The sequence below is a fragment of the Pteronotus mesoamericanus genome, unplaced genomic scaffold, assembly GCF_021234165.1.
Source record: "Pteronotus mesoamericanus isolate MK-2021 breed Mesoamerican mustached bat unplaced genomic scaffold, CSHL_Meso_final scaffold_99, whole genome shotgun sequence".
Lineage (NCBI taxonomy): Eukaryota > Metazoa > Chordata > Mammalia > Chiroptera > Mormoopidae > Pteronotus > Pteronotus mesoamericanus.
Genome location: NW_026555330.1, coordinates 7534828 through 7558501, shown reverse-complemented (window position 1 = coordinate 7558501; position 23674 = coordinate 7534828). Strand labels below are relative to the sequence as shown.

General features: G+C 62.9%; 1 protein-coding gene across 4 annotated transcripts; it reads left to right on the top strand.

The window, feature by feature from the left end:
* The first annotated feature begins 2777 nt into the window (after positions 1-2777).
* KCNC4 (potassium voltage-gated channel subfamily C member 4) lies at positions 2778-23544 on the top strand. Of its 4 annotated transcripts, XM_054564713.1 has the most exons (5): positions 2778-3956; positions 14370-15306; positions 16682-16885; positions 22023-22107; positions 22415-22466. In XM_054564713.1, the coding sequence occupies exons 1-4, from the start codon at positions 3279-3281 to the stop codon at positions 22064-22066; spliced, it is 1863 nt and encodes a 620-aa protein (XP_054420688.1). In that variant the 5' UTR covers positions 2778-3278; the 3' UTR covers positions 22067-22107; positions 22415-22466. The 4 variants fall into 4 exon arrangements, with proteins under 4 accessions (XP_054420688.1, XP_054420686.1, XP_054420687.1 ...); XM_054564711.1 differs by lacking the exon at positions 22023-22107 and having other exon boundaries at positions 22415-23544; XM_054564712.1 differs by lacking the exon at positions 22023-22107 and having other exon boundaries at positions 22355-22495.
* Positions 23545-23674: the final 130 nt, after the last annotated feature.

Sequence of the window (23674 nt, the reverse complement as noted above, 5' to 3'; positions counted from 1 at the left end):
AGCTCCCCGGTTCAGGGGCTTGTCAGTGTCCTGAGTCCGGGGCCCTACCGCCCCGGGGCACCTTTATCCCGCTGTGCCTCCCAGGCTGGGCCCTCCGATTCCCTTGGCTCTTCCTGGGTTCCCGTACCCTCAACCCCAGCTTTCTGACCTGCTCTCCAGGCCTCCTTTACTCTGGGCAGCTTTCTTCCTCCACCCATCTCCCCACTTGCGTATCACCACCCACAAATGCCGCAGAATGGAAGCACCAAGAGGGCAGAGGGTCACTAGGGTGAGGATGGGGTGGGCTGTGTTACTGATTGCGGTCCAGTGCCCGGAACAGCTTCTGGCACATAGTAGGAGTCAAGAAATACTAACCGGATGGACAAATGACTCAGAAGCAGGGTGGGTTTTCACCTCTCCCACCAGCCTCTCCCTTTCTTGGCACGGCTGAGGTCAAGCAGCCCGAAGAACAGAAAGGCAGGTGGGGACGGGCCGCGGGGGAGTCTGCCGGTGCACAGCCACATGGGACTTTCCAGCTCTTCCTGACGGCGGGTTCATTAATATTCTCGCTATGGTTCTTCCTTCCTCACTCCAGCTTATGGCCGGGCCTGGGTCTTCTCTTCCCAGTCACTTTCGGGATTTTTCTTTTTTCCCTCAGCAAACTCAAAGCCAACTAAACTCTCAAGTACAGATGTCGGGCCCGAGGGGAGTGAGGCGCCAGGAAACCTGTCTCTGACTGCAATCCAGATGTACCCCCTCCTCTGCATATGAGCACAGATCACCAAAGATCGTCGTGATTTTGGTTTTCTGACTTCATCATTAATGTGACTTTTAAGAATCCCTTGAATCTGCACGGGGCTTTTCGTCTTTCCCCGGAACGCCCCCCGGCCCTTGTCTCGTTTGTCCGGTACTGTCACGTACGCCTGGTCTGGGAACCGGGTGGTGCACAGGTGTCCGGGGCCGGCGTGTCAGTCACTTTGCACTTCTGCCTTAAGGTCCTCCTTACATCATCCAGATGGGCACGGAGGCTGCCTGCGACTATAAAATAATAAAATAAAATAAAGCTAAAAATGAGGCTTAATTGAAAGATGTAGAAGAGGCTCTGGCCTTAAAAACAAATGAAACTGGAAACTGCTTTTGGGATGAGGCCAGTGGAGCCCGCCGGTGCCTAATGCTTTGGGCATGGCAGCCTCTCAGTCACTTAGCAAACAAGTTCTCAGAGGCAGGCCCGCGCTGTGGAGACAGCAAGATGAAGAAGCAGTGCCCGGAAGGGCGCGGGGTCAGAGAGGCAGAGGGGGCTTAACAACGACAGCAACGTCAAATCGCAATGAGTGAAACAACAGTGAAACCAGGACGGGGTCCCAAGGCAGGACAGGCAACAATGAGCCTTGGCTTAATTTAATGATCCTTCAGGCCCACCCACCTGACACCCATAACAGCGCCAGGACTCCAGTTCCCTTCCACCCACACCAGGAGCCCAGCGTGTTCCCCATTCCACCGCCGGGGCTTCGGTGAGCGCGGCAGAGGCAGTAAGCATCAAGACCAGGGCATACTGGGCCTGGTTGGGCCTGGTAGGAGCAGGATGGGGGCGGGGTGGTCAGGAGGCCCAACACGGTGTCTGGGGCAGGAGGGGACACCATCTCTCCACTGGCTTTCTTATCCCGCCTCCAGTGCGCTGCAATGAAACCGCAACCATGAGACCAGCTTGGCGGGGAGGGGGAGACCAAAGCTGCCAGAAGGGGAGAGTGGAGGTTAGAGGTCAGGGGTGGAGAGAGCTTAGCTGTCACCGGGGCTGCAGTGGGAGGAGCTGCGGGCTCCGGGGAGGCGGGGAGTCGGGCGGAGTTGGGGCGAGCGGGGAAGGTGGCGGAGGCGCGCAGGGGTGGCGCGCTGGGCTGGGCGCTGGCGGCGAGAGGGTTACGCGCCTCTGCTGGGCTCGGCCTGGCCGAGGAAAGCTGGGATCGAAGCCGCCGGAGCCCTGCAGAGAGCCCTGTCGGCCCCGCGCCGCGCCCCGCCCACCCCGCCCCGCAGAGGGCGCGCCCGGGCGAGGCGGGGCCGAGAGGAAAAGGCGCCACCGGAGAATGATGTCCGCGAGCATCGCCGGAGGGAGGCAGAGAACCTTTTGAGTCTCAGCCCACCGGCGCCGAGGCGCTCCCCTCCCACCCGCTAGGCCACCTCTCGCCCGCCCCCTGCCGCAAGCCGAGGCCAGCACCCCGCTCGGAGATGGGCAGACGCGTGGATGGCATGGCTCCCAGCGCCGCCAGATCACAGGAGCCCGGTGCCGGGGCGCTGCGCTGAGGCTCCCACTCGGCGCAGCCCGAGAAGCCTGCAGGTGTCCTTGGCCGCTCGGCCGCCTCCAGGGAGACTCCTTCGCGGGTGCCCAGACCCCATCTCCCCGGAGCAGCCCCGCCCCCCGGGCTCGGCGCAGCCAGGACGCCCCGTCTGAGGCCCCCCTCCTCCCCCAGCGCGGCCCCCGCCGCGCAGCACCCAGCCCAGCGCCTCTCCCAGCCTCTGCCGAGCCGCGGACGCAGGACCCGAGGCTCGCTCCTGCGGGCGCGCTTGTTTTCCTGTCGCCGCCTCGCCCTGCGCAGCCCCCACCCGCCTGATCGCCGCGCTCCGCTCAGCCCCGCCCGCCTTCGGTACCCTGCGCTGGATTTATGAATGAGCGAAAGAGGCCACATGCCGCCGCCGCCGCCTTGTGTTGACCGCACGGAGCCCGGGCCCGCGGAGCTCCGGCTGCCGTGAGAGCGTCGGCCCGGCCCCGGCAGCCGGTCGGAAGACTTGTTGCTGCTGCGCTGCCGCCGCCACCGCGGGGAAGCCGGCCGCTCCCGGGGCTCGGCGCGGTCGGGGAGCCGGAGGGCGGCCCGTGTGAGTGTGAGCGCGCGCGCGCCCCGGAGCCTCGCGGTGCGCCGAGACTGCTCCTCCTCGCCTTTTGGGGGGTAAAGTGGGGGCGTGTCCCGGGCGCCGAGCGTCTGAGTGTCCAGTCCTAGCGGGGGAGCGTGTGTGTGCTTGCCCCTGCTCCACCTCCCGCTTCGGCCCCTCGCTGGGGTTCTCGGCTGTCCTTTACCCCTTCTGCCTCCCTCCCTGGGCTGCCTGCCCAAACCCCAACCACCTGTGCACCCAACTCCTCCCGCTCCGCGCCCCGGGGGGGAGGCAGGGGCAGGGCCACGCCGCAGAGGGGGCTGCCGCCGCCTCCTGCCTCCTAGTCGTCTCCTCCCCCTCCCCCGTCTGACGCTGCCGCCTCGGGAAGGGTGTTTGGAGGGCAGCGGCCGCCCCAAGCCGAAGCCCCGCAGCGCTTTCTTATGATCAGCTCGGTGTGTGTCTCCTCCTACCGCGGGCGCAAGTCGGGGAACAAGCCTCCGTCCAAAACATGTCTGAAGGAGGAGATGGCCAAGGGCGAGGCGTCGGAGAAGATCATCATCAACGTGGGCGGCACGCGACATGAGACCTACCGCAGCACCCTGCGCACCCTACCGGGCACCCGCCTCGCCTGGCTGGCTGATCCGGACGGCGGGGGCCGGCCCGAGTCCGATGGCGGCGGCGCGGGCAGCAGCGGCAGCAGCGGCGGCGGGGGCTGCGAGTTCTTCTTTGACCGGCACCCGGGCGTCTTTGCGTACGTGCTCAACTACTACCGCACGGGCAAGCTGCACTGCCCCGCCGACGTGTGCGGGCCGCTCTTCGAGGAGGAGCTCACCTTCTGGGGCATCGACGAAACCGACGTGGAGCCCTGCTGCTGGATGACCTACCGGCAGCACCGCGACGCCGAGGAGGCGCTGGACATCTTCGAGAGCCCAGACGGAGGCGGCGGTGGCGCGGGACAGGGTGACGAGGTCTGCGACGAGGAGCGGGAGCTGGCCTTGCAACACCTGGGGCCCCACGAGGGAGGCGCGGGCCCCGGCGCCGGGTCCGGGGGCTGCCGTGGCTGGCAGCCCCGCATGTGGGCCCTCTTCGAGGATCCCTACTCCTCCAGGGCGGCCAGGGTGAGTGGCAGGAGCCTGGGCCATCTCTCAGGTCTGCCAGGGGGCCGGGCCGGGGTAGATAGAGGCAGGGAGGATCCTGACCCAAACGGACTGACATTTCCACCACTTCCCTCCCCATTTCCCCTGTTTTCCGTGGGCCCCGGGGGAGCGTCACACCCCCGCCCTCTCCCCTGCACATGCATCAGGAGATGGCACACACTTGACTTACTACTCAGGCCAGCCTGCTTTGCTTTACCCCTTCCCAGCAAGTGGGGGTACCCTGCCTTGGGCTCTTCCCCACCTGCTCTCTGCAAAGGCCCCTGTCTTCTTTCACCCCAGCTCCTCCACGGGGTCAAGCCCTGGAGGAGAGCTGCAGTTAGGCCTTTTGCCCAGGTCAGGCAGGGTTGAGGGGAAGAAAACTAGTGTTCAGCGCCTGCTCTGTGGCGTGTGCGCCCTTGGTTAGCTGCCTCCAGGGGGGCCACCTCATTTAAACCCTCCTGCAGCTCAGAGCTCTAGGAGTGAGGAGTCAGAGAGGGGGACCCGGGCTTCGGCCTCTTCTGCTCATTAAAGGCAGAGCTGGGACCAGTCCCCAGGCCTGTGATCCCAGTTTGGGAGAGGCCTCTTTTCAGGGTGACGAGATGCCTGCCCCTGTGGCTTCCAGGACACCCTGGATGTCCCAGCCTCTGCTGGGGTGAGGGGAGAGTTAGACAGGAAGGGCCTGGTGTCTCTGGGCCCTGCAGGCTCCCACGGCCACTCGCCGGCCACAGGCCGCCTGGTGACGAGCCCAGATTTGTTGCCGCTTCCTCCTGCTGCAGCACTGCTTGGCTTCCCAGAAAGTCCTGGTTCAGGGTTCTGCAGAAATGGGTGTAAGGGGTGGGCGGGGGGGGGGGGGGGGGGGAAACTTAGTCCCTTCCCACCGCTCCCTCCCTGAGTCAAGTCGGTTTCCCTAAATGCCCTCCCTGCGGGGGAAGGGGGTGGTGGGGGAGATATGCTTGGACAGCTGAGAAGCAGCCCTGAAGGATGGCTTTGGACTCTGAAAAAGAGAGCCCTGAGGCTGGTGTCTGATCTGGCAGCCCGAAGCTGGGGTCTGTCTGGGATGCCCTGTGTTGAGCCTAGGGAGGGCCTCCTGCTGTGGAAGCTGGTTCTGTCACCTCTGGCCTCCCCAGTTGTCATGCTAATGAGTCTCAGAGCCCTGCTGCCTGCCCCAGCTGGGCCTCACGCTGGCTGGCCAGGGAAGGAAGAATTTCCCTGCGCACCCCCTCCAGGGGAGGGCGGGAGATGCAGAAACGGGGTGCAGGGCGGGGCCAGGCTGGCCTGCTAAACCAGGGCAGGTAGATCTTCCTCCTGGAAGGCAAGGGAGGAGCAGAGGTCTCAGTGGCCGTGGCAGGCCAGGCTGGGGCTGCAGGTGTCCCAGGGCTGCCCCTGGAAGGCTGGGACCTTCTCCAGGGCTGAGAGTGAAGCTAAGGTCAACTGTCCTTGTTCCGTCCCCTGCAGCTGCCACGCCAGCGCCGAAGGTGAGGGCATGGTCATGCCCCGGCCTGGGTCTGCTGTGAGCTCCCTGAGCCTCTGGTGTCACCCCTTGTCTGTGTGCGCTGGGGGGCAGAGACAATACAGATCATTCAGGCTCTTCCACAGTCGGGGTGGGAGGGGAGGCAGATTTAGCTTGATGGAGATGGGACAAGCCAGGGAGGCCGGGGTGAGATGAGGGGTCAGGGGAGCTAGGCCCTCTTCCTGAGCTCTCCGGGCTCTCGGGGGACTTTGCACCTTCTCAGGTTCTTCCCTCTTGGATTCTAAGGGTCCGTACTATCAGTGAGTTTATTTACTCTTCAACTCACCAGAGACTGGCCCAGCCAGGGGGCTCTGAGTAAGCTCAGAGCCCGGTCAGCCCCTCGAAGTCCTCCAGGAGCCCAGCGTCCTTTGCCCTTCTGGTGTAGAGTCACATCAGCCAGGGCATTCTGGTTAATTTAAGGTGGGAAGTTCGGGGCCGGCCAGGGGTCCCTCTCCCCACTGAAGCGATGCAGAGACCAGGGTAGAGCCGTTCAGTGTCGTGTCAAAGACACCGAACTAAGCAGAGCTGACAACGTGCCGTGGGTTTCCGGCCTTCTGGTCGTTGAGACCGGTGTACGCAGTTGTCTGGGACTTTGGGGGCGCCCCTGCCAAAGAGCCCTGGCCTCTGCGAAGGGGCCCAGGCAAAGGCGGGCCTTCAGCTGTTCCTGGGACTCAAATGAAGATACAGAATTTCTTCTTAATTACCTAATAACTGCTATTTATTGAGCACTCCATGCGTATACTTTTGCACTAATCTCTAATCCTCCCAATACATTTACAGTGGAGGTATTATCCTCGTTTAGTAGATGGAGGCTGTGAGAAGGCAAACAACCTGCCTGAGATCACACAGTGGCGGGCTGTGGCTCAAAGCCAGGGCTCCCGACCCCGAAGCCACCGCCCCTCCCGTTACAACACGTATTTCCCACTAACTGGAGCGGCGGCTCATTTCTCATTCTGCCGTGGGAGGCGTTCTTGAGGGTCTATACCTCCCATGGACGACGTCCGAAAGCCTGGGGCAGATGGTGACATCTTAAAGGCACTTATTCTCTTATGCCTCCAGGCCTGAGGGTCTGAGGAGCAGGGCTCTGGGGCTGGGCCCGCCCCACTCTGTCATCTGGGTCTGTGTGCTGCCTTCCCTGGCAGGGGCCTGGGGCCTGAGGCCGTGCCCGGGGCCGCGGGGTCTCACGGAGGGCCGGCAGGGCTCTGCCTCGGGCACCTCTTCGCCCACAGTGTCTGGTGTGAGTAGTGCACTGTGGCGTGAGAGAACCAGATACCAGCGGGAGGCAAAGCGAGCTGATTGCGGGAGCCTGTTGCCTAGCTACCAGCCCGGCCCAGGCCAGGCAGGGCGTGTGCATCCGTTCCCTGCACTGAGGCTGGGCCCATGGGCAGCGGTGCTGTGCTTCCGTTTCTCTGGTCTGACCTGGGAGCAGGCCCGCGGGGCATGCTGGTCCTGTCCCCACCTGCCCACTGTCCTCAGTGCCAGGCAGAGAGGGGCTCAGCAACAGCCAGGTGGCTTTCCAGTCCCAGAGAGACAGACCAGGGGTGGTTTCGGCAGCATCCAGAGCAGCAGAATCGGGTCTTCGCTCTTTTCTGAGGGTGGACAGGAGGCCTGAAGCCTGGGACCCGGGGCACTTCCCACCTCACGCCCAGTCTGCGGAGGTCCCAGGGGCTGGGCTGGCCTCACTCACTCTTAAGGATGATAGTCCTTCGGCTAAATCAGCACCTGGACTGAGTTTCCCCAGGAGGCTTCCCTTCTACGTCGAGGGCCTGGAGCGCAGGATCCCGCCGCCCCACCGGCAGCTGGAGCCGGGTTTGCACGTTGGTGAAGCGTTTGTTGTGTTGTGTGTTGGGTGTTGTCACCTCTACTTTCTTCGAGTGTCTCACCTGGACTGTGTCAGGCAGGGATTATTAACCTCAGTTTACGGAGAAGGAAACCGAGGCCCAGAGGGGCTCGTTCAAGGTCACCACTCAGTGGTCAGCTAGACCCTAAGCCGGATCTTGAGAATCCACGCCTGCTTTCGCTGCTGCCCAGCGCCTCCTGGGGCTGCTGCCTTGGACGTGCGAGGGCGCCGAGGGGCCCCTCCACTGTGCTGCTGCGCCTTCCCTCACTTCGCCCTCCACGCTAAAGCTCCCGTCTCCTCCACCCCCAGAACTGCCATGTCTGAGCTTGCTCTGTTGTTTCTCACTGTAGGACTTGCACAGGACAAGAAGCAAGGAGACTAGGCATCCCGGGCCCAGGCTGAGGACGGAAACCAAGGCCTCCTAGAAAGACAGTGCAGGGCCCAGTGCTTTCGCCCCTGCTGAAGGCCCTCGGGCCGGGCCTCGCCTGGGACCAGCTGGCTGGTAGGATAACAGGCTTCGGACTGAGGACAGGAGTCACTGGTCCCTCCCCCAGGCTATGGAGAGCCAGCAGGCCGAGCCCAGTGCCGGCCGCCCGGCCTTCTGCAATCCCCCGGGAGGGCAGTGCCGGCAGGCCCTGGGGCAGCTGCTGCGCCCGCTGCGGGGTAGGAGGGGCGCCAGGCCAAGGGCCACAGCCCCCCGCCCCCCCTCGCCTGCCAGGAGGCAGCCTCCATATTCTCCTGGGTTGATTTTGTGTTTTTCTCTCTGGCCCAACATTTGCCTATTGAACATCTTGTCTCCGGATGATGAGGTGTTTCTGTCACTGGTTGGGTTGGGTGTGAAGTGGGGGAGGGGATAACATAAACGTGGGCTATTTTGGAGAGTCAGGGGAGGAGCAGGCAAGGCTGGGCCTTGGGGACAGGCAGCCAGCAGACCCCTCCCTGGCTCCGCAGAGAGCGCTGGCCTGGGATGTTGGGTGCCAGCGCACTCAGGTCGTTCTTGTGCCTGCATGGCCCGCCAGCCACGACCTCTGCCCAGCTCCCTGCGGGGGTTTTTTCCAGGCTGGGTGACAGTTACTGGGCCTCTGGCAAGGGTCCCGTCAGGCAGGAGATGTGGCCACAGAGCCTGAGAGCCCAGGTGCTCAGCGGCATTCCTGGAGGTGCTCCTTCGTCACCTCTGGCCCCAGGAAGAGGGGCTGGCCCGCTCTCCTCATTACAGGCTCCCCGGGCCAGGGGAAGGAGCAGGCAGCTTTCATGGCTCCTCTCTTTCAGAAAACGTTTATTGAGCACTTACTACACCTGACACCAAGCAGGGCTCTGTAAATATGAAGAGTCGGAGACGGGGCTTGTGTCTGAAAAGAGCCAGGTTGGGGTCAGCTGGTGGCAGTTGGGGGAAATTAGGTGACAAGATAGAGCAATGATGAGACAAGATAGATCAGGGGTGGTGTTCCCGTACTCTTCAAAAGTGAAGTTCAGTTGGAGGCAAGAGGAGGAAGTGACGGGGCTGGGGGTGGTGTGCGAGGAAGCTTCCATGAGGAAGTGGAAGGTAAACCGGGGAGGCCCCGCGGGATAATGACTTAGCTCCCTTAGAGAATTTTTAGAAGGAGGCAGGTTATAAATAAATAAGTTTTCAATGTAGGTGGTGTTTACCCATGCAGAGTGAGGGAAGAGGGGGGCTTCTGGCCAGGGGACGAGCTTGAGCAGAGGGAGGACGGCTTGGGACACGGATGGGCACCATTTGCGCCATTTGGCTGGAGAAGCTCTAGGCCAGCTGTCTGGGCCGGGCTGGATTCCTCCCGGGGGGACACTCATTGGCTGTAGGTGGCAGCTCGGTGGCCCTGAGAGGCCCCAAGCGCTGGCTTGACAGGCGGTGGGTCTAGGTAGGGGCTGGCTCTGGACCCTGGAACCCGTGTGGGTCCTGGCTCTGGGTGGGGGGCCCAGGGCCAGATCCTGCCCAGGGGCATGGGGGTCTCTGGGCTGGAACCTGGGCCTCCTAGGGCAGGCCCACCCCCCGGGAGCCCGGGGCAGCTCGGAGGTGCCCTGCCTTGCGGACGCCCGCTCCCTTCCTTCCTCCCCTCAGCCCTCAGGCTGCCCACTTCCTTCCTAGCCCGCCCTGGGCTCTGGGATCTTGCTTCCCCAGAAGGCTCAGCTCGTCCCCACAGAGCTCTCTCTGCAAGTGTCTTTGGCTGTGTTCTCAAATTTCTTTTCTCCTACACTTCATCCTTAATATAGGCTCCCGGGCATGCGTCTCCTTATGTTTATCTGTCCATCTGTCTCCTTGGGCTCCCCCCCGCCCTCACCGGTGTATTCAGTTTCCAGTGACGGGTGTCTGTCACCTCCTCGCCATCCTCTGGCCTGGGCCAGGTTCCTGAGACACTCTAGGTTCTGTGCTGAGTTTTACAAATACTGTTTCTTTTCGTCCTCAAAACAGCCCTCTAAGCTAAGTGCCACCCTCGTCCTCTCAACGCATCACACATCCCGAAGCTCCAGGGCCTTTGCCCTGCCTGCTCCCTGTGCCTCTCCGTGCCTTTGGACCCTCTCATAACTCCCTCAGTCTCTGCTTGGGTGTCACCTCGGCATTGAGGCCTGGCCGGACCACCCAATTTGAAGACGCTCCTCCGCCCTCATACTCCTTACCCCTGTTGTCTTCACTTTCCTCCCTGATGCTCACACCATCCATCTGACATGCTGTGTATTTTCCTTTTTTATTTGTGGACAGTCTCCCTCCACTAGAATGTAAGGTCTAAGGACAGGGACGTCTTGTTTTGTGTCCTGTCGTTCCTCAGCCCCAGAACAGTGTCAGGCGCCTAGTAGGAAACGCCTGCTTCCCATTTTATGAACAAAGATCAGAGAGGCAAAGAAACTTGCCCAGGGCCCCCCAGGAGAGGAGGTAAGTCGTGGAGCCCAACTGGCACCCAAAAGTGTGTGACTTTCCCCTTTCATCCAGGACAGTCCCAGGATGAGCTCAGTGGAGGAGGCCATTCACAGCGCTGGCCCAGTAGCTGAAATACCTGGGGTTCTGGGGACAGGAGGGTGCCCAGGCCGCCAACGGGAGGGGCCCGCGGGGAGCAGGAAGCTTGGAGGAGCAGGGGCTCCTGCCCAGAGCCGAGGCCCCCCCTGTCCCGGGGGGGTGGTGAGGTGCTGCCCCTGCCCAGCGGGAAGGAGAGGAGCTGACCCCGCCCGGCCAGGTCGCACGGGCAGTGTCCTCGGCCTCCCGCCGGGGCAGCTCCGAGCTCCCGCGCAGCCGTGCCCCGAGTCCTCAGGTGGTGGAAAGAGCCACGGCTCCGGCCACGGGAACCAGGGTGAGTCCCTTCTCCCCAGGCCTCAGTGTCTTCACCTGTAAAACAGCAGGAAGGGATGTGAACTGGGTGGCCTTCGGAATCCCTTTCGCTTCTAAAAGGCCAGGACCTGGTGATGCTTTTGGTGTCAGCTCCAACTCGCCCTCAGAAGGCGCACGTGGGGCCCAGGGGGCCCCCACACCTCAGCTCAGGCACCGTTTATTTACCGAGCACTTCTGTGCGCCAGGCGCTCGCCATGCAGACGCTCACTTAGCCCCACGGTGGCAGACTAGGTGGGTGCTAGCACTATGCCCGCTGTGTCGGGAGGAGACAGGCACAACGGACGCCATTTACCTGGTCGACTGGCAGGGCCAGGATGAGGAACTCAGGTGGTGTGAGTCCAGGGCTCCTGAGCCTTCGTTTGCCTTCTGTCATGGGTCCCCCGAGGCCCGCCGTCCCCTCGGGTAGGGGCCGAGGGGGAAGGAAGCTGTCACGCACGCTGCCAGTGAGCACGATGTCCCGGTGGGGGCTGACGGGAGGCCTGAGGCCCTGACCTCCCACCAGGGCGCTGCTGCCTCCTTCCCGGGCCCTTCTCTGCCCCGGGAAGCCCCTGATCAGGAGAGCAGGAGAGGAAGACACTGCGCCTGGCACCGGAGAGGAGGGCCTGGCGAAAGCCCCTATGGCTGGCGGGGCCCCCACTTACCAAATGATTCTTTTCCAACAGTGACGTAGGGGAGAAAAGAGTAATTGGGGCCCTGAAGGGCGACGTGCCGGCGTCCACATCCCTGCCCCGTCATAGCTCAGCCTCAGGTCTGCCCGTCTCCGCAGGGGCGAAGGCTCCCTGGGCCTGCCTGGCACCTGCCGCCAGGCCTGGAGTGGAGGCAGGGGAGACGGAGGCCCCGCTAGTGGTCTCCCAGGAGGAGTGGACTGTCCCCTCGTGCTTGGTCAGGGGGCCGAACTGGAGAGAGCTTGGAGCTGAGAGGCAGGAGGCCTGAGCGAGCCCTTTGCCCTCCCTGGTGCCTCTGTTGCCCCTGAGAAATGGGCACACGTGGCTACCCTTCATCTGCTCTCATCTTCTGAGAGGTGGCGGTGAGGGGAAGGGGTGACGAGATGGGACAGTTCAGTTTTAAAAAAGAAACAGCCCAAGTGAGTGAACACTGTGGGGATTCGGGGGTGAACCCTAGTGCCGGAGGGGCGCTTTGCACTCACCGGACCCGGCGCAGGAGGGCCCTGGGGGAGCAGCAGCGAGGCCCCGAGGCAGGCCCCTTGACCTTGCAGGTGGCAGCGGCCCAGGCCCATGGCCCTCGCTCCCTGCCCCCCTCTGCTCCACCCCTTGGCAGCTCTTCCTGAACTTGTTTTTCCAAATCACTAATTACCTTCACACTGCGCTCCCAGGTGGGCCAACTCTCCTGGCTGGCTCTCCCTTGGAGGGAGCAAGTGCGGCTTCCCACGCTCCTTGGCCGCTGGGACGTGCTGTCCCCACCCCTTACCCCAGCCCGCCTTTGCTTCTGCGGGGAGGGGCAGTGCCCGTCCTGTGGGTTCCCAGCAGCACTGGCCACTGGGCAGCATCTCGTGTTGGCACAAAGAGCCCAGAGGCCGCGGCTGTTTGCCACCTGCAGTGCCCGCACGGGCCTGCGTTGCCTTGACAGACCGTTTCTCTCAGGGGAGGGAGAGTGAGGCCAGGGAGAAAGCTTGATGTTTACCTTCACGGGGTAGGGAGTGGGGAGCGGGGTCGGGGAGGGGGCAGGAGAAGCTCCAGCAAAGTTGTCAAGTGGGGGAAGTACCCGCCCCACCCTGCTTCCGAGCTCTGTCCCATCAGCCCATCCGCGTTGGAGTGTAAATAAGTCCCAGTGAGCGGAGGGTGTCTGTCCGGAGCCCGAGGCCCACATTCCGAGGTGCGACGCTGTCATCAGGGAGCTGGCTGGGAGCAGCGTCGACATTGCAGAGGGAGGACATTGCAGAGGAGGCTCTCCCGGGCCGGAGATCAGCCCTGCCCTGGAGGACGTGCAGCTGGGTGTGAGGAGCAGGTCCGGCCTCCAAAGAGAAGCAGTGCTGAGTTCAAGTCGTTTCCACCCTTTCCGGGCTGTGGGATGTTAGGCAGGTGTATTACCTCTCTGATCCTCAGTGTCTCCTGTAAAGCGGAGTGATGGGCCTGCTTCACGGGGTCACTGGGAGGACGGGAGGCGACAACACACCCAGAGGCCCCACTGGGCTGGCACAGAATAGACAGCTGACCCGCGTGGGTTCCCAAAGTGCCCCTCAGGCTCGCCGCTGCTCCGGAGCCCCAGACGTGCTGCTGCTTGCTGCCTTGTCCCTGCCTCCCTGTGTCCCCCACTGGTGTTTTGTAGCAGTAAGAGCAAGGTGTGTGCCCCACACCGCCCCCTCCTGGTGCAGAGTCCCAGGAAGGAGAGCAGCTCTGAGAGGTGTCATTAGACAGTGCAACGCCGTGGCCGTGGCCGGGGGGCGGGGGGGGCGGGAAGCGGGCATCAGGGCAGACGTGGGGGTGCCTAGTGACCGTGGAATCGTGTCCTCTCTCACCCACCGACTTTGGTTCGGCCCTGGGCGCGGGGAGGAAGCCCACCCCCACCCACCAAGCAGAACGGGCTGCATCACGGGCCCCAGGCCCCCACTCCGGGTGCCCTGACAGTGGTGAATGGTATCCATGAATAACAGATGAGGGCCCTGTAATTGCGCTATTACGCACGCATTTCATCGCCACTCGTAGTGATTGGGCACTTAAACCCAGCCGCTCCTCTGCCCTGGGCCGCCGCTCTCGCTCCAGCTGAGACCCCGCCGCTGCTGCCGCGCTTTGCGCCTAGTAGGTGCAGTTTCTTTTCCTTCGAAGCTCAGGGTCCAGGGAATGTCAGCTCTTGGGAGGTGGGGATGGTTACTCTGGGCGGACCACCCCGTCTCCTGCCACGGAGCGTTATGTCTTCCTTCAGGCGCTTCTCACTGGCGGGGCGGTCAGCTGGGACGTCCCAAGGTGCGAGGCAAAAAGAGGGACTTGGACTTGGGGCTCCTGGAGGTGGGTCCTAGCCGGAGCTTAGCAGGCTCAGCTGGCAGAACAAGGCCCAGGGTCATTCCCTCCAGCCTCCTGCCTCGGGGCATTTCCCATGATGCAGCAGACCTCAAAATGTGTGTGCCTCAGAATTACCTGGAAGGAGTGTCACAACAGATGCTGGTCACCCCACTCCAGCATTTCTGTTCAGTAGGCTGGGGTCCGGGCTGCGAATTTGCATTTCTAACCAGTTCCCCGGTGATGCTAGGCTGCCGGTCCAGGGTCCCACTTGCAGGAACACTGCCTTAAAGCCCAGGGGCTCCAAAGCATAGTCTGTGGACCGAGAACTTGTTAGACGTGCAGAGTCACGGGTTCTGCCCTGACCTCCGGAAGCAGAATGGCATCTTAACGAGATCCCAGTGACTTACACACCCGTAGAGTTGGAGAGGCCTTAAAGCACACCTGGGTTAGAGGGGGCGGAGCTACGCAGTGAGCAGGGCCGGCAGCTTTAGGCAGTTGCTTCCAGCCAACGTCAGCCTGGAACTTCCAGGCATCGTGACAATGATTGGGAAATATTGCCTTAAAGCGCCCAAGGAGATGAATGCAATCCTGTGAGGGGGGATTGTAGCTCCTGACTGTGTACTTTAATCCCACCTCTCACCATCTGTCTAGTGGACTGCCTGGTGACCCATGTCCCCACCCTGTGCAAGCAGAGGTCCCTGTCTCCCCATCCCTGTCTGACAGTTGCCCCCACTCTCTACCTCACCCGCAGGTGGTGGCCTTTGCCTCTCTCTTCTTCATCCTGGTCTCCATCACCACCTTCTGCCTGGAGACCCACGAGGCCTTCAACATCGACCGCAACGTGACGGAGATCCACCGAGTGGGGAACACCACCAGCGTGCACTTCCGGCGCGAGGTGGAGACTGAGCCCATCCTGACCTACATCGAGGGTGTGTGCGTGCTGTGGTTCACGCTGGAGTTCCTGGTGCGCATCGTGTGCTGCCCGGACACGCTGGACTTCGTCAAGAACCTGCTGAACATCATCGACTTCGTGGCCATCCTGCCCTTCTACCTGGAGGTCGGGCTGAGCGGCCTGTCGTCAAAGGCGGCCCGCGACGTGCTGGGCTTCCTGCGGGTGGTGCGCTTCGTGCGCATCCTGCGCATCTTCAAGCTCACGCGCCACTTCGTGGGGCTGCGGGTGCTGGGCCACACCCTGCGCGCCAGCACCAACGAGTTCCTGCTGCTCATCATCTTCCTGGCGCTGGGCGTGCTCATCTTCGCCACCATGATCTACTACGCCGAGCGCATTGGCGCCCGGCCCTCCGACCCGCGGGGCAATGACCACACCGATTTCAAGAACATCCCCATCGGCTTCTGGTGGGCGGTGGTCACCATGACGACGCTGGGCTACGGGGACATGTACCCCAAGACGTGGTCGGGGATGCTGGTCGGGGCGCTGTGTGCGCTGGCCGGGGTGCTCACCATCGCCATGCCCGTGCCCGTCATTGTCAACAACTTCGGCATGTACTACTCCCTGGCCATGGCCAAGCAGAAGCTGCCCAAGAAACGGAAGAAGCACGTGCCACGGCCGCCCCAGCTCGAGTCTCCCATTTACTGCAAGTCCGAGGAGACCTCGCCCCGGGACAGCACCTACAGTGACACGAGCCCCCCTGCCCAGGAAGAGGGCGTGGTCGAGAGGAAGCGGGCAGGTGAGACCGGGGGGCCGGGAAGGAAGGCCGCCTCTCCCGCAGTGGCTGAGGGCGTCCCCAGACGATCCGCGCCCTAGGAGTTTGGGATTGTGCTTTAGTGCTCTGGGCTGCCCAAAGGGTAGCCTGTGCCTCTGAGGGGATGGCACAGAGGCCGACTCTTTCTATCCCTTGGTTCTCTGATTGCTCCCTGCGCGTCGGGGCCTGTGGAGTGAGTCTCCCACTGAACTTAGGCCGTGGTGGGCCGTGCATGGAGCTGTAAAGTAGGAGCCTAGGTTTCTAATCTCATCTTGCCCACTTTGCTGTGTGTCCTGAGGCCAGTCGCTTGCCCGCTCTGGGCATAGATTTCTCGCCTGTGAAATGGGAATGATATTAATGCCCTACCCCCAGGCCTTTGATGAGACCCAAATAAATGACAGAAACGAAAGTCCGTTGAGACATTAAAACCACTTCACAAATATCAGACACTGCCATTATTAGCCGGAGAGGTGCCCAGCTGTTCTTCTGAGGTGCAGGAGCACATGAATCACGTCTCCCCACCTGGCCGAGTCTGCTGTCTCTTGGCTTAACACGCGTGACAGCCTAACAGCAGTGGGAAGCCACCTCTGTGCCGCACAATCTAGACTGAGTCCTGGGCTCAGGGATTCATGTGGGATGGGAGGGACCCCAGAGGCGGCGGCCCAGGCAGTGCTAGTGACCTGTGGCCGTCAGCCATGCCTTGGCCTGACCCTCCCTGCGTGGCCACAGTAAGGCCACGGCTGGCCAGTGAGTGGTCCCCCTCCTCCAGACCCAAGGGCTCCGCTTCACCAGGGCCGCTGCCTGAGGGAGCAGGAGCCTGGGGTGAGGAGCCCACAGCTGTGGGGGCCGAACTGGAGCCTCTCCACCCCCGCGGGCCCTAGACCCGGGGGAGCTCCAAGCTCAGAGAGCCCTTCAGCTCGGACGCCTGGCGACCAAGGGCAGCTGCCTTCAGGTGGTCCCGCAGACAGCTGTGGAAGCCACTCTGCTGGTGTCACCTTCGCAGGGCCACCTGCCACCCCAGCAAGCCAGGCATTCTCTAAGGCTGTGCACTCATCAAGTGCCAGCCTGAGCTAGACCCAAGGAGGAAGCAGGGTCCGCCGCCTGCCTGGGGGCGAGCTCACGGGGCAGCACAGCCGACTTGGGGTGTCCCTGCTCAGGGCCTCTCTCTCCCCGACAGACGCTCGACCAAGGCTGGGGAGGAGGCCAGCATCCTGCCCCCAAGGGCCAGGCCCACTCCCTGGGCCCCCTCCTCAGGTTGGAGAAGCGACACCCTCCTCTGGGATCTAAGCCACCCCAAGTGGCCCCGCGAGGAAGGCCGGCAGCCCTCACACGGAGGCGCCCTTTCTGTCTGACCCCTTAGATTCCAAGCAGAACGGCGAAGCCAACGCGGTGCTGTCCGACGAGGAGGGAGCCGGCCTCACCCAGCCCCTGGCCTCCGCCCCTAGCCCCGAGGAGCGCCGGGCCCTGCGCCGCTCCGGCACCCGGGACAGAAACAAGAAGGCGCCTGCCTGCTTCCTGCTCAGCGCGGGGGACTATGCCTGTGCTGATGGTCGTGTCCGGAAAGGTACGGCTCCCCAGGCAGGGCAGGGGGGGAGCCCCCACGGAGCTGGGGCTCCTCAGTGTCCCCCACAAAGCTTGAGGTCCCCTCCCCCGCTGACGCCGTGGCCACCATCTCCTCTGCCTTGGACGCGCCCCCACTTTTAGGATGATCTCCCCGATCTCCCAGTCCCTGATTTCCTTAGAAGGGCCTGTCGCATTCTCAGAAGGGGCACACGGCCCGCTCCCCAGGTGCCCACAGGAAAGACAAGCACTGACCATGAGGGGACTTGGGATCAGGGTCCCTGCCCGCCCCTCCATGTGGCTACCTTCTCCTCCTCTGGTTCCTGCTGAGACCATCAGGCCTGGCTTCCCGGGCCCTGGCCCGTCTTCCCTTCAGCCGGCCTTACACACAGCTAAGGTTTCCCCCAGGAAGTACTCCCAGCCACACTCGGGAGGTCCTCCTCCTCCTCCTCCTCCATCCTGATGCAGGGGCCTGGAGCCCAGGAGGGGCCGACCCAGCTCTGCCAGCCCCTGGATGTGACTTGAGCAGGGTGACCAGGGGTGGGGTGGGCAGGGAGTGGGTCCCCTCAGCGGTGTGTTTTGAAGAGCTTAGAGGGCGCAGGGGGACACCCACAGCCTCCTGTCATGGAGGCTGCCATGCCCTCACAGACCCCAGGCCTGCACAGGCCCGGGCGCCGGTGCCAGGGCTCCTGGCCTGCGAGGGGCACAGGAGTGATCACGGGCGGCTGGGGGCCAGTCGTGGCTGGAGACCAGATGCTCCTCTGCACAGTCCCTCATCACTTTTTCTATCTTTCTTGCCCTGTTGTGTGACCTCGCCTCCCTAAACACCCTGTGTGGTTTCAGGATCAATTCTGACTCCCGTGAAACAAAGCCTTGCCCTGGTTCTTGATCCACTTCTTAACGATTCCTCCCTCGGCCCAATCCCCCTGCCACTTTCCGCTGTCCCCAAACCCCAGACCAAGTCAGGGTCGAATGAGGCAGGGGCAGTGGCTGCTGCAAAAATACCCTGTGATGTCCCAGTACCCCCAAGGATGTCCCCTGGCCTGTCTAGCCATGCATCCTCCAGAGTCACCTTCCCAGGCCCCTGTCCCTGGTTGTCTCTGGGCCACTGTTCCCACAGGATCCCCAGGGTGCCCCGACCCTCACCAGGCCTGAGAGGCATAAGGCAGCATCAGTCCTGTGGGTGTCGGAAGCAGGAGCTGCGATCTGGCAGCTGGAAGGAGACGGCCCGGGGGGCCCAGGTGAAGGCCAGGTGGTGGCTGTGTTCAGACCGCTACACCCTCTCCTGCGTCCCTCTGGCCACCCCTGGCCTCTGCGTGCCCCAGTCCTCTGGCTCAGGAAGTATCTCTCTCTCCTGCTCCCCGCCCCAAATACACAGCGGTCCCACTGCCTCCTGGTCAGACCCGGACCCTGCTCTGGCTGGCGCGTACTAAGTGGCCAGCCCAGAATATGAGGAGGGAACCCTGCCCTCGTGTAGGACTTGGGCGGCCCTGCTTTCCTCCCGGCCTTGTGAGGGGCTCAGTGGAAGTAACGCAGTGGAAGAGGCTGTGAGGGTGCCCGTCGGGAGGGACCGTGAGGTGCGGGGAGCAGGTGGCCCTGGGGAAGGGGTCCCGCGTGGGCTTGCGTGGCGTCTGCGTCCCACCACCAGATCCTCTGGGTGTTTGTGGGGCCTGGCTGCTCTATTTTCAAGATGCCTCCACACCGCTTCTTGGCAACAACCGTGTTGTTCAGCCAATTAGCGTAACCTTCGAGAGGGAACAGGTGGGTTGCCGGGAAACAGGCCGTGCAGCGCGCGCTCGGCAACTTTTCCCTGTGCCAGACTCTGCCGCGCTCACTTCTCCGCGCTCAGGCTTCGTTTAGGACCAGGAGTGGGTGGGCGCAGGCCTCCTCCAGCCACCGGCGCAGACCCCCGTCAGCCTGTAGCCGCACACGCGTCAGTGGCCTCCCTGGGAAGGAGGAGGCAGGGGCTCCTTAAGGCTCCGTAGGGCTGAGACCGGAGGGTGCTGGGGTCTTCCTGCAGCTGGAGGGGAACTCAGCTGGGGACACAGCAGGGCAAAGGTCAGCTGGCCGTGTGGCCCTGGAGTCCGTCCTCAGGAGCCCAGGTGACCCAGAGACCAGGGAAAGTGAGGGAGACTTTCCCAGGTAGACCAGCCCCTCCCAGCCGCCAGCCCTGCAGGGCCCGTGGATGCGTGGATGCCCTGGAGCCGTGCAGGTGAGGAGCGTGCCCTCTGACCCCTGTGCCTTTTCTTCACCAAGGCTGTGAAAAGTCCAGGAGTCTAAACAACATAGCGGGAGCGGCTGGAACCAGTCTGGGGCTGTCTCCACTGGCGCCACGATACAGTTCGCCCTACCCTCCAAGAAAGCTCCTGTTCTCCCTCCCCCCTCACCCCCTCATCAGCCCGCCCCCCGGGCGCTTGGTCCCATAGCTGCGTCCTGGCCCTCCCACCTCTGGGCCTGCATTTACAAGCGGGCCCACCCCGGGAGGGAGGCAAGAGAATTGAGGCCCCTGAGCCTCTCCTGCACAGCACCCAGCTCCCCAAAGTGCTCAGGGAGCCCTGCCTCCCCCACACAGTCCCACCTCAGTCACAGCAAATACATTTCCATTCCCTGTGGCCTTCAACCAGTAACCAAACGGCCTGCAACCAACGTCTCTGTCTGTCTGTCTGTCCATCCCACACCCAGACCAGCAAGGAATGAGGCTGCCCCATGGGGCATCTCGGCTGGCGTCCAGGGGCCTTTTCTGCTGAGGGGAGCAGTGCCACCCCTGGAGAAGAGGCCGCTGTTCTCCAGCTCTGGCCTGGGGCGCAGGTGGGGTCCCCAGAGCCTGGGCACGCACGGGAAGGCCCTCCTTTCTGGCAACGCCCGCAGGCGGCGGGGCCCAGCATCCCATCTGCGCCCCGAGCCTCGGCCCCTCTCGCCACGCTGCTTCCTCCTCTGCTTCCGCGAGTTTCTTCTTCCCTCTCCACAGCCTCACACTCCCAGCCCAGCCTCCCCGTCGCCTGCCGCTCCCACCCAGCCTCTGCGCTCTGTATTGCTGCCAGAACCAGAGACTCATCTAATTTCTATAATTAAGTGTATTCATTTACCTAACGAGCCCAGGAGCACAACAGATTTGTGAGTCATTGTGAGAGCAGGGGTGCACCCTGAGCAGGGGCCGCTGAGGGGTGGTGTGGGGACAGCCATGCCGCCCCCGCCGCTCTGGCCCGGGTACCCTGCCGCTCCCGGGGAGGGCCAGCCCCAGCGGCCCCACCCTCAGTGGGGCCCAGAGCAGGGCCCTTCAGGCAGGCCCTCCGCAGCCCGGGGATGGAGGGGCGTCGCTTCCTCATCCACCTGATGGGAATGAGACTTGACAGCGGAGCCGTGCGCCTGGCCATTTTTAGAGTCAGATTATGCAACTTTGTTGAGGGAATGACTAAGTAAAGGCAGTAGCTGCTTCGTTCTGGGTGGGCAAAGAGAGGGATGGCGGGATAGTATTCGGGAGGATGTTGGGAAATCAGGGGGCTACCCGAAGGGCGAACTTGGCAGGAGGCCAGATCCCCCCCATGGAGAGCAGGGAGCACCCCTCTTCAGCCGGTGTCCTCTTCAGCCTTGGGCAGGCATGCAGTGTGCCTTCCAGAAAGGTCTGTTCAGGCGGGAGCTGGGATGGCCCAGCGCCGCTGTGGTCTCTGGGGCTTGTCTCCCTCTTTCTCTCAGAATGAAGCATCTTGCTAAGAGTTGAGAAGATACAGGGGTATCCATGCGACCTCTGTCAAGAAGGGACAGGTCCCTTTAAGGGACAGGGACAGGCAAGCCCTGTGGATCAGGATGGAGATGCCAGGAAGCTTCTCCCCTCACCCCCGAGTGCGAGGGCCCAGCTGCTCCTTGGTGAGGACAGCTTCAGTCCTGCCCCCGCGGGGCTCCCTGGCACCGGGGCCTGGCTCTGGCGGGGACGTGAGGAGCTAGGTGACTGGCTTAGCGCGAGCACCACAGCTATTTTCTCCCCTGACTTGCATTTCTGCTTCGGGGAACAGAGGCGGCTATTTTGGTGGCAGCCCTCACGTTGTTAGGAGCCCAGGTTTCCACGGCGCCCACCGCCTCCTTCCCTCCCACAGGGACGGGCATGCTCACGGCGCCCCCGGGGTGGGCACAGATGTCCCCGGGCGACATGATGCAGGAGTGCCAGGCTGGGGCCCCCAGTGCCTTGGGAGCAGGCTCCCGCACGTCCCTCCTGGCCCCCTGGCTTCCGTGGGAGAGACCCAGGACCTAGCTCATGGGGGAGCCGAGTAGGCTGTCCGCCCCTCTACTTCTCAGGACATCGGCCTTCCCGGGGCCCCGGGGAAGGTTCTGCAGCTCTGACTGGGGAGCCCGTGCCTGCAGGGCCTTGGGCTGGCCCAGGCCTTAAGCCTCTCACTTCCGGGAAGGCTCTCCCTTCCCCGACAACCTGAGAGCGCAATTTACTTCGCCTTGCGTCTTAACTTGGACCTGTACTGGCCTTCTAGAAGCCTTTCCTTTATAGCTGGGGCCCAGCGCCTCCTCGCAGAGCAGGGAAGCAGCCTGGTAGGAGTTGTTAACCTTACCTTCTGGCTTGTACCAGGGCTGCTGGTGACCCTACGGGGCCCCTTTTCACCCCCAGGGCTTCTGAGAGGAGTGGCTGTGAGCTGGAGCCAGAGGCGGAGGTGTCTGTTCAGCCCGGAGCCCCTGCTGCCGGGGGCGGGGTAGGGGGGGCAGTGTGGGGGTCGAGGGAGAGCCTCTGATCTTGGCAGAGAGCATCACCTTCCAAAGTCCCTGCACCCACAGCAGCCTCCCTGCCTGTCCTGCCTGTGCCCATGCTGGGAAGGTAGTGGATGGGAAGGCCCAGGCCACCGACATCGCAGGCTGAAGTGGAATGCCCAGAAGGGCTCATTCGGGGGGTTGCTTTCGGGCCTTCTCTCCTGACCCTGCCTGTCAGCATTTGCCCTCCAGCCAGACGGGCTCTGCCCCTGCCAGATTGAGGAAGGGGGGGCGGGGCAGGCCAGGGCAGCCCCGTGGAACAGCAGAAGGGCCCCAGGTGGTGGTGGCAGATGGAGCCATGTGGGGGGAGCCCAAGCGGGGCAGGCAGCAGCTGGGGTGAGGGCCTGTGGGTTACAGGCCAAGCAGGAACCTCCCCCACTGCCTCACGCCAGGCCGCACAGCGGGGGCCCCTCTCTCCACTGCGCTGGAGCTTTGAAGACCTGGGCTAGTGGTTCCTGGAGTCCATTCCCCGAGCAGGTATGGCGATGAGCTGTAACACCACCTGGGGGTCACCTCGGCCCAGAGCTGGGTGGGCAGAGGGGTGACAGAGGGGCTTACCCCATCCCCTGGCCCATCCCTGGCCTCTTTACCCTGGGTCCCCACGCTGCCCAGCTCCGCTCCTGGCCTACTCACTAGCCCTCGGCCTGTGGGTCGGCAGCCGCCTTCCTTCTAACATCTCATTCTCTGTCTCCCTTCTGCTGAACTCCTTGCCCTCCACCCCCAGAAGGCAATGTTGAGCCGAAAGCGTGCGTCCCGGTGTCTCACACCTGTGCTCTTTAAACAGAGACCTGCCAAGACGCCCTCTCGTCCAACTATGCCCAGGCTGAAGTCCTCACCCTCTCTTAAAGCGGCACCAACGTGAGAGAGACAGGCAGACAGACAGAAAGCCAGAGGCTTAGGGACACTCTGGAACCCAGGCAAGAATCTCTCGCTGGGGAAGACTCAGATATCCTTGTTTGCACAAGACTGATGGAAACCTCCCGTGTGACCCTCGGGGCCCGGAGCCATCCGGGTCTGATGTTTTGTTCTGTTGTACATTGAAGAGATATATATGCACATATAGTATCTATATTCATACATACTATACTCTTGTGTGTAGTGCACGTGCTATTATTGGTGGTCTGTCTTTGTTCGGCTGTCTCCCCAAGCCCTTGACCCTCCCCCGGACCCCCATCCCCTTCCCTTGACTGATTCCCTGTTTCTGCTGTACGTGTGTGGGGGGTGTCCTAGGAGAAGTGGGCCTGGGAACTGCCAGTCCAGCTGGGTGGTCCCAGGCTAGACTCTGTTGGGGGTATGTCCCCTGTGGGCCAGTGGCCTGTGGAAGGCCAGATCGCCCCCTTGGGTCACTGCCCCACTAGCCCCACCCCACCCCAGATTGGGGTTCTACCTCCCACCCCACGCCCCAGTTGTGGGGGGACTTCCAGGGGCTTCTCTGCAGCTTCTCCCCCTTCCCCCTCTTCCCTGTGTCCTTGACGGAGGGGGCATTTTGTCTTTTTTAAAATTTTTGATTTTTCTGTCTCCCTCGTCCATCTGTTTTTAAAGATGCTGCTGGGCAGACGGGCAGGGAAGGGGTCTGTCTGCCCATCGGGCTCAGGGGTCTGAGAAGGGGAAGCCTTGGGCGAGCGGAGACCAGTTGCAATACTGTACTTCCTGGCCGGTGGCCAGAGGACGCGTGCAATAGCAGAGGCCAGGTGACCCCTTCGACCTCGGCCTCTGCCCCTCCCTCGGCCCCCCCGCCCCGCTCCCAGCCTGCCCTGCCTCCCCGGTGTCGGTCCTTTTCTAAAGCTGTCCGCTCTCGCGTGTCTGAGGCAAGCCTCGGCCGGGGGCCCTGGCGCCCTGGCGCCCTGTCTGCATGCCTTCGACTGTCATGCTGTGCTCCATGCTCAATAAAGACACCCGGAGCGTCCCGCCGCTCCTGCTGTTCAGCGCCTGCCTCCGCCTCTCCTTTCGGGCTCTGGGTCTGCGGGGGCCCCACTGGGCTTCCTTCCGGACACCTGAGGCAGGCCACACCCTCCTGTGCCAGGCCCGCCCCCACCAGCATGCG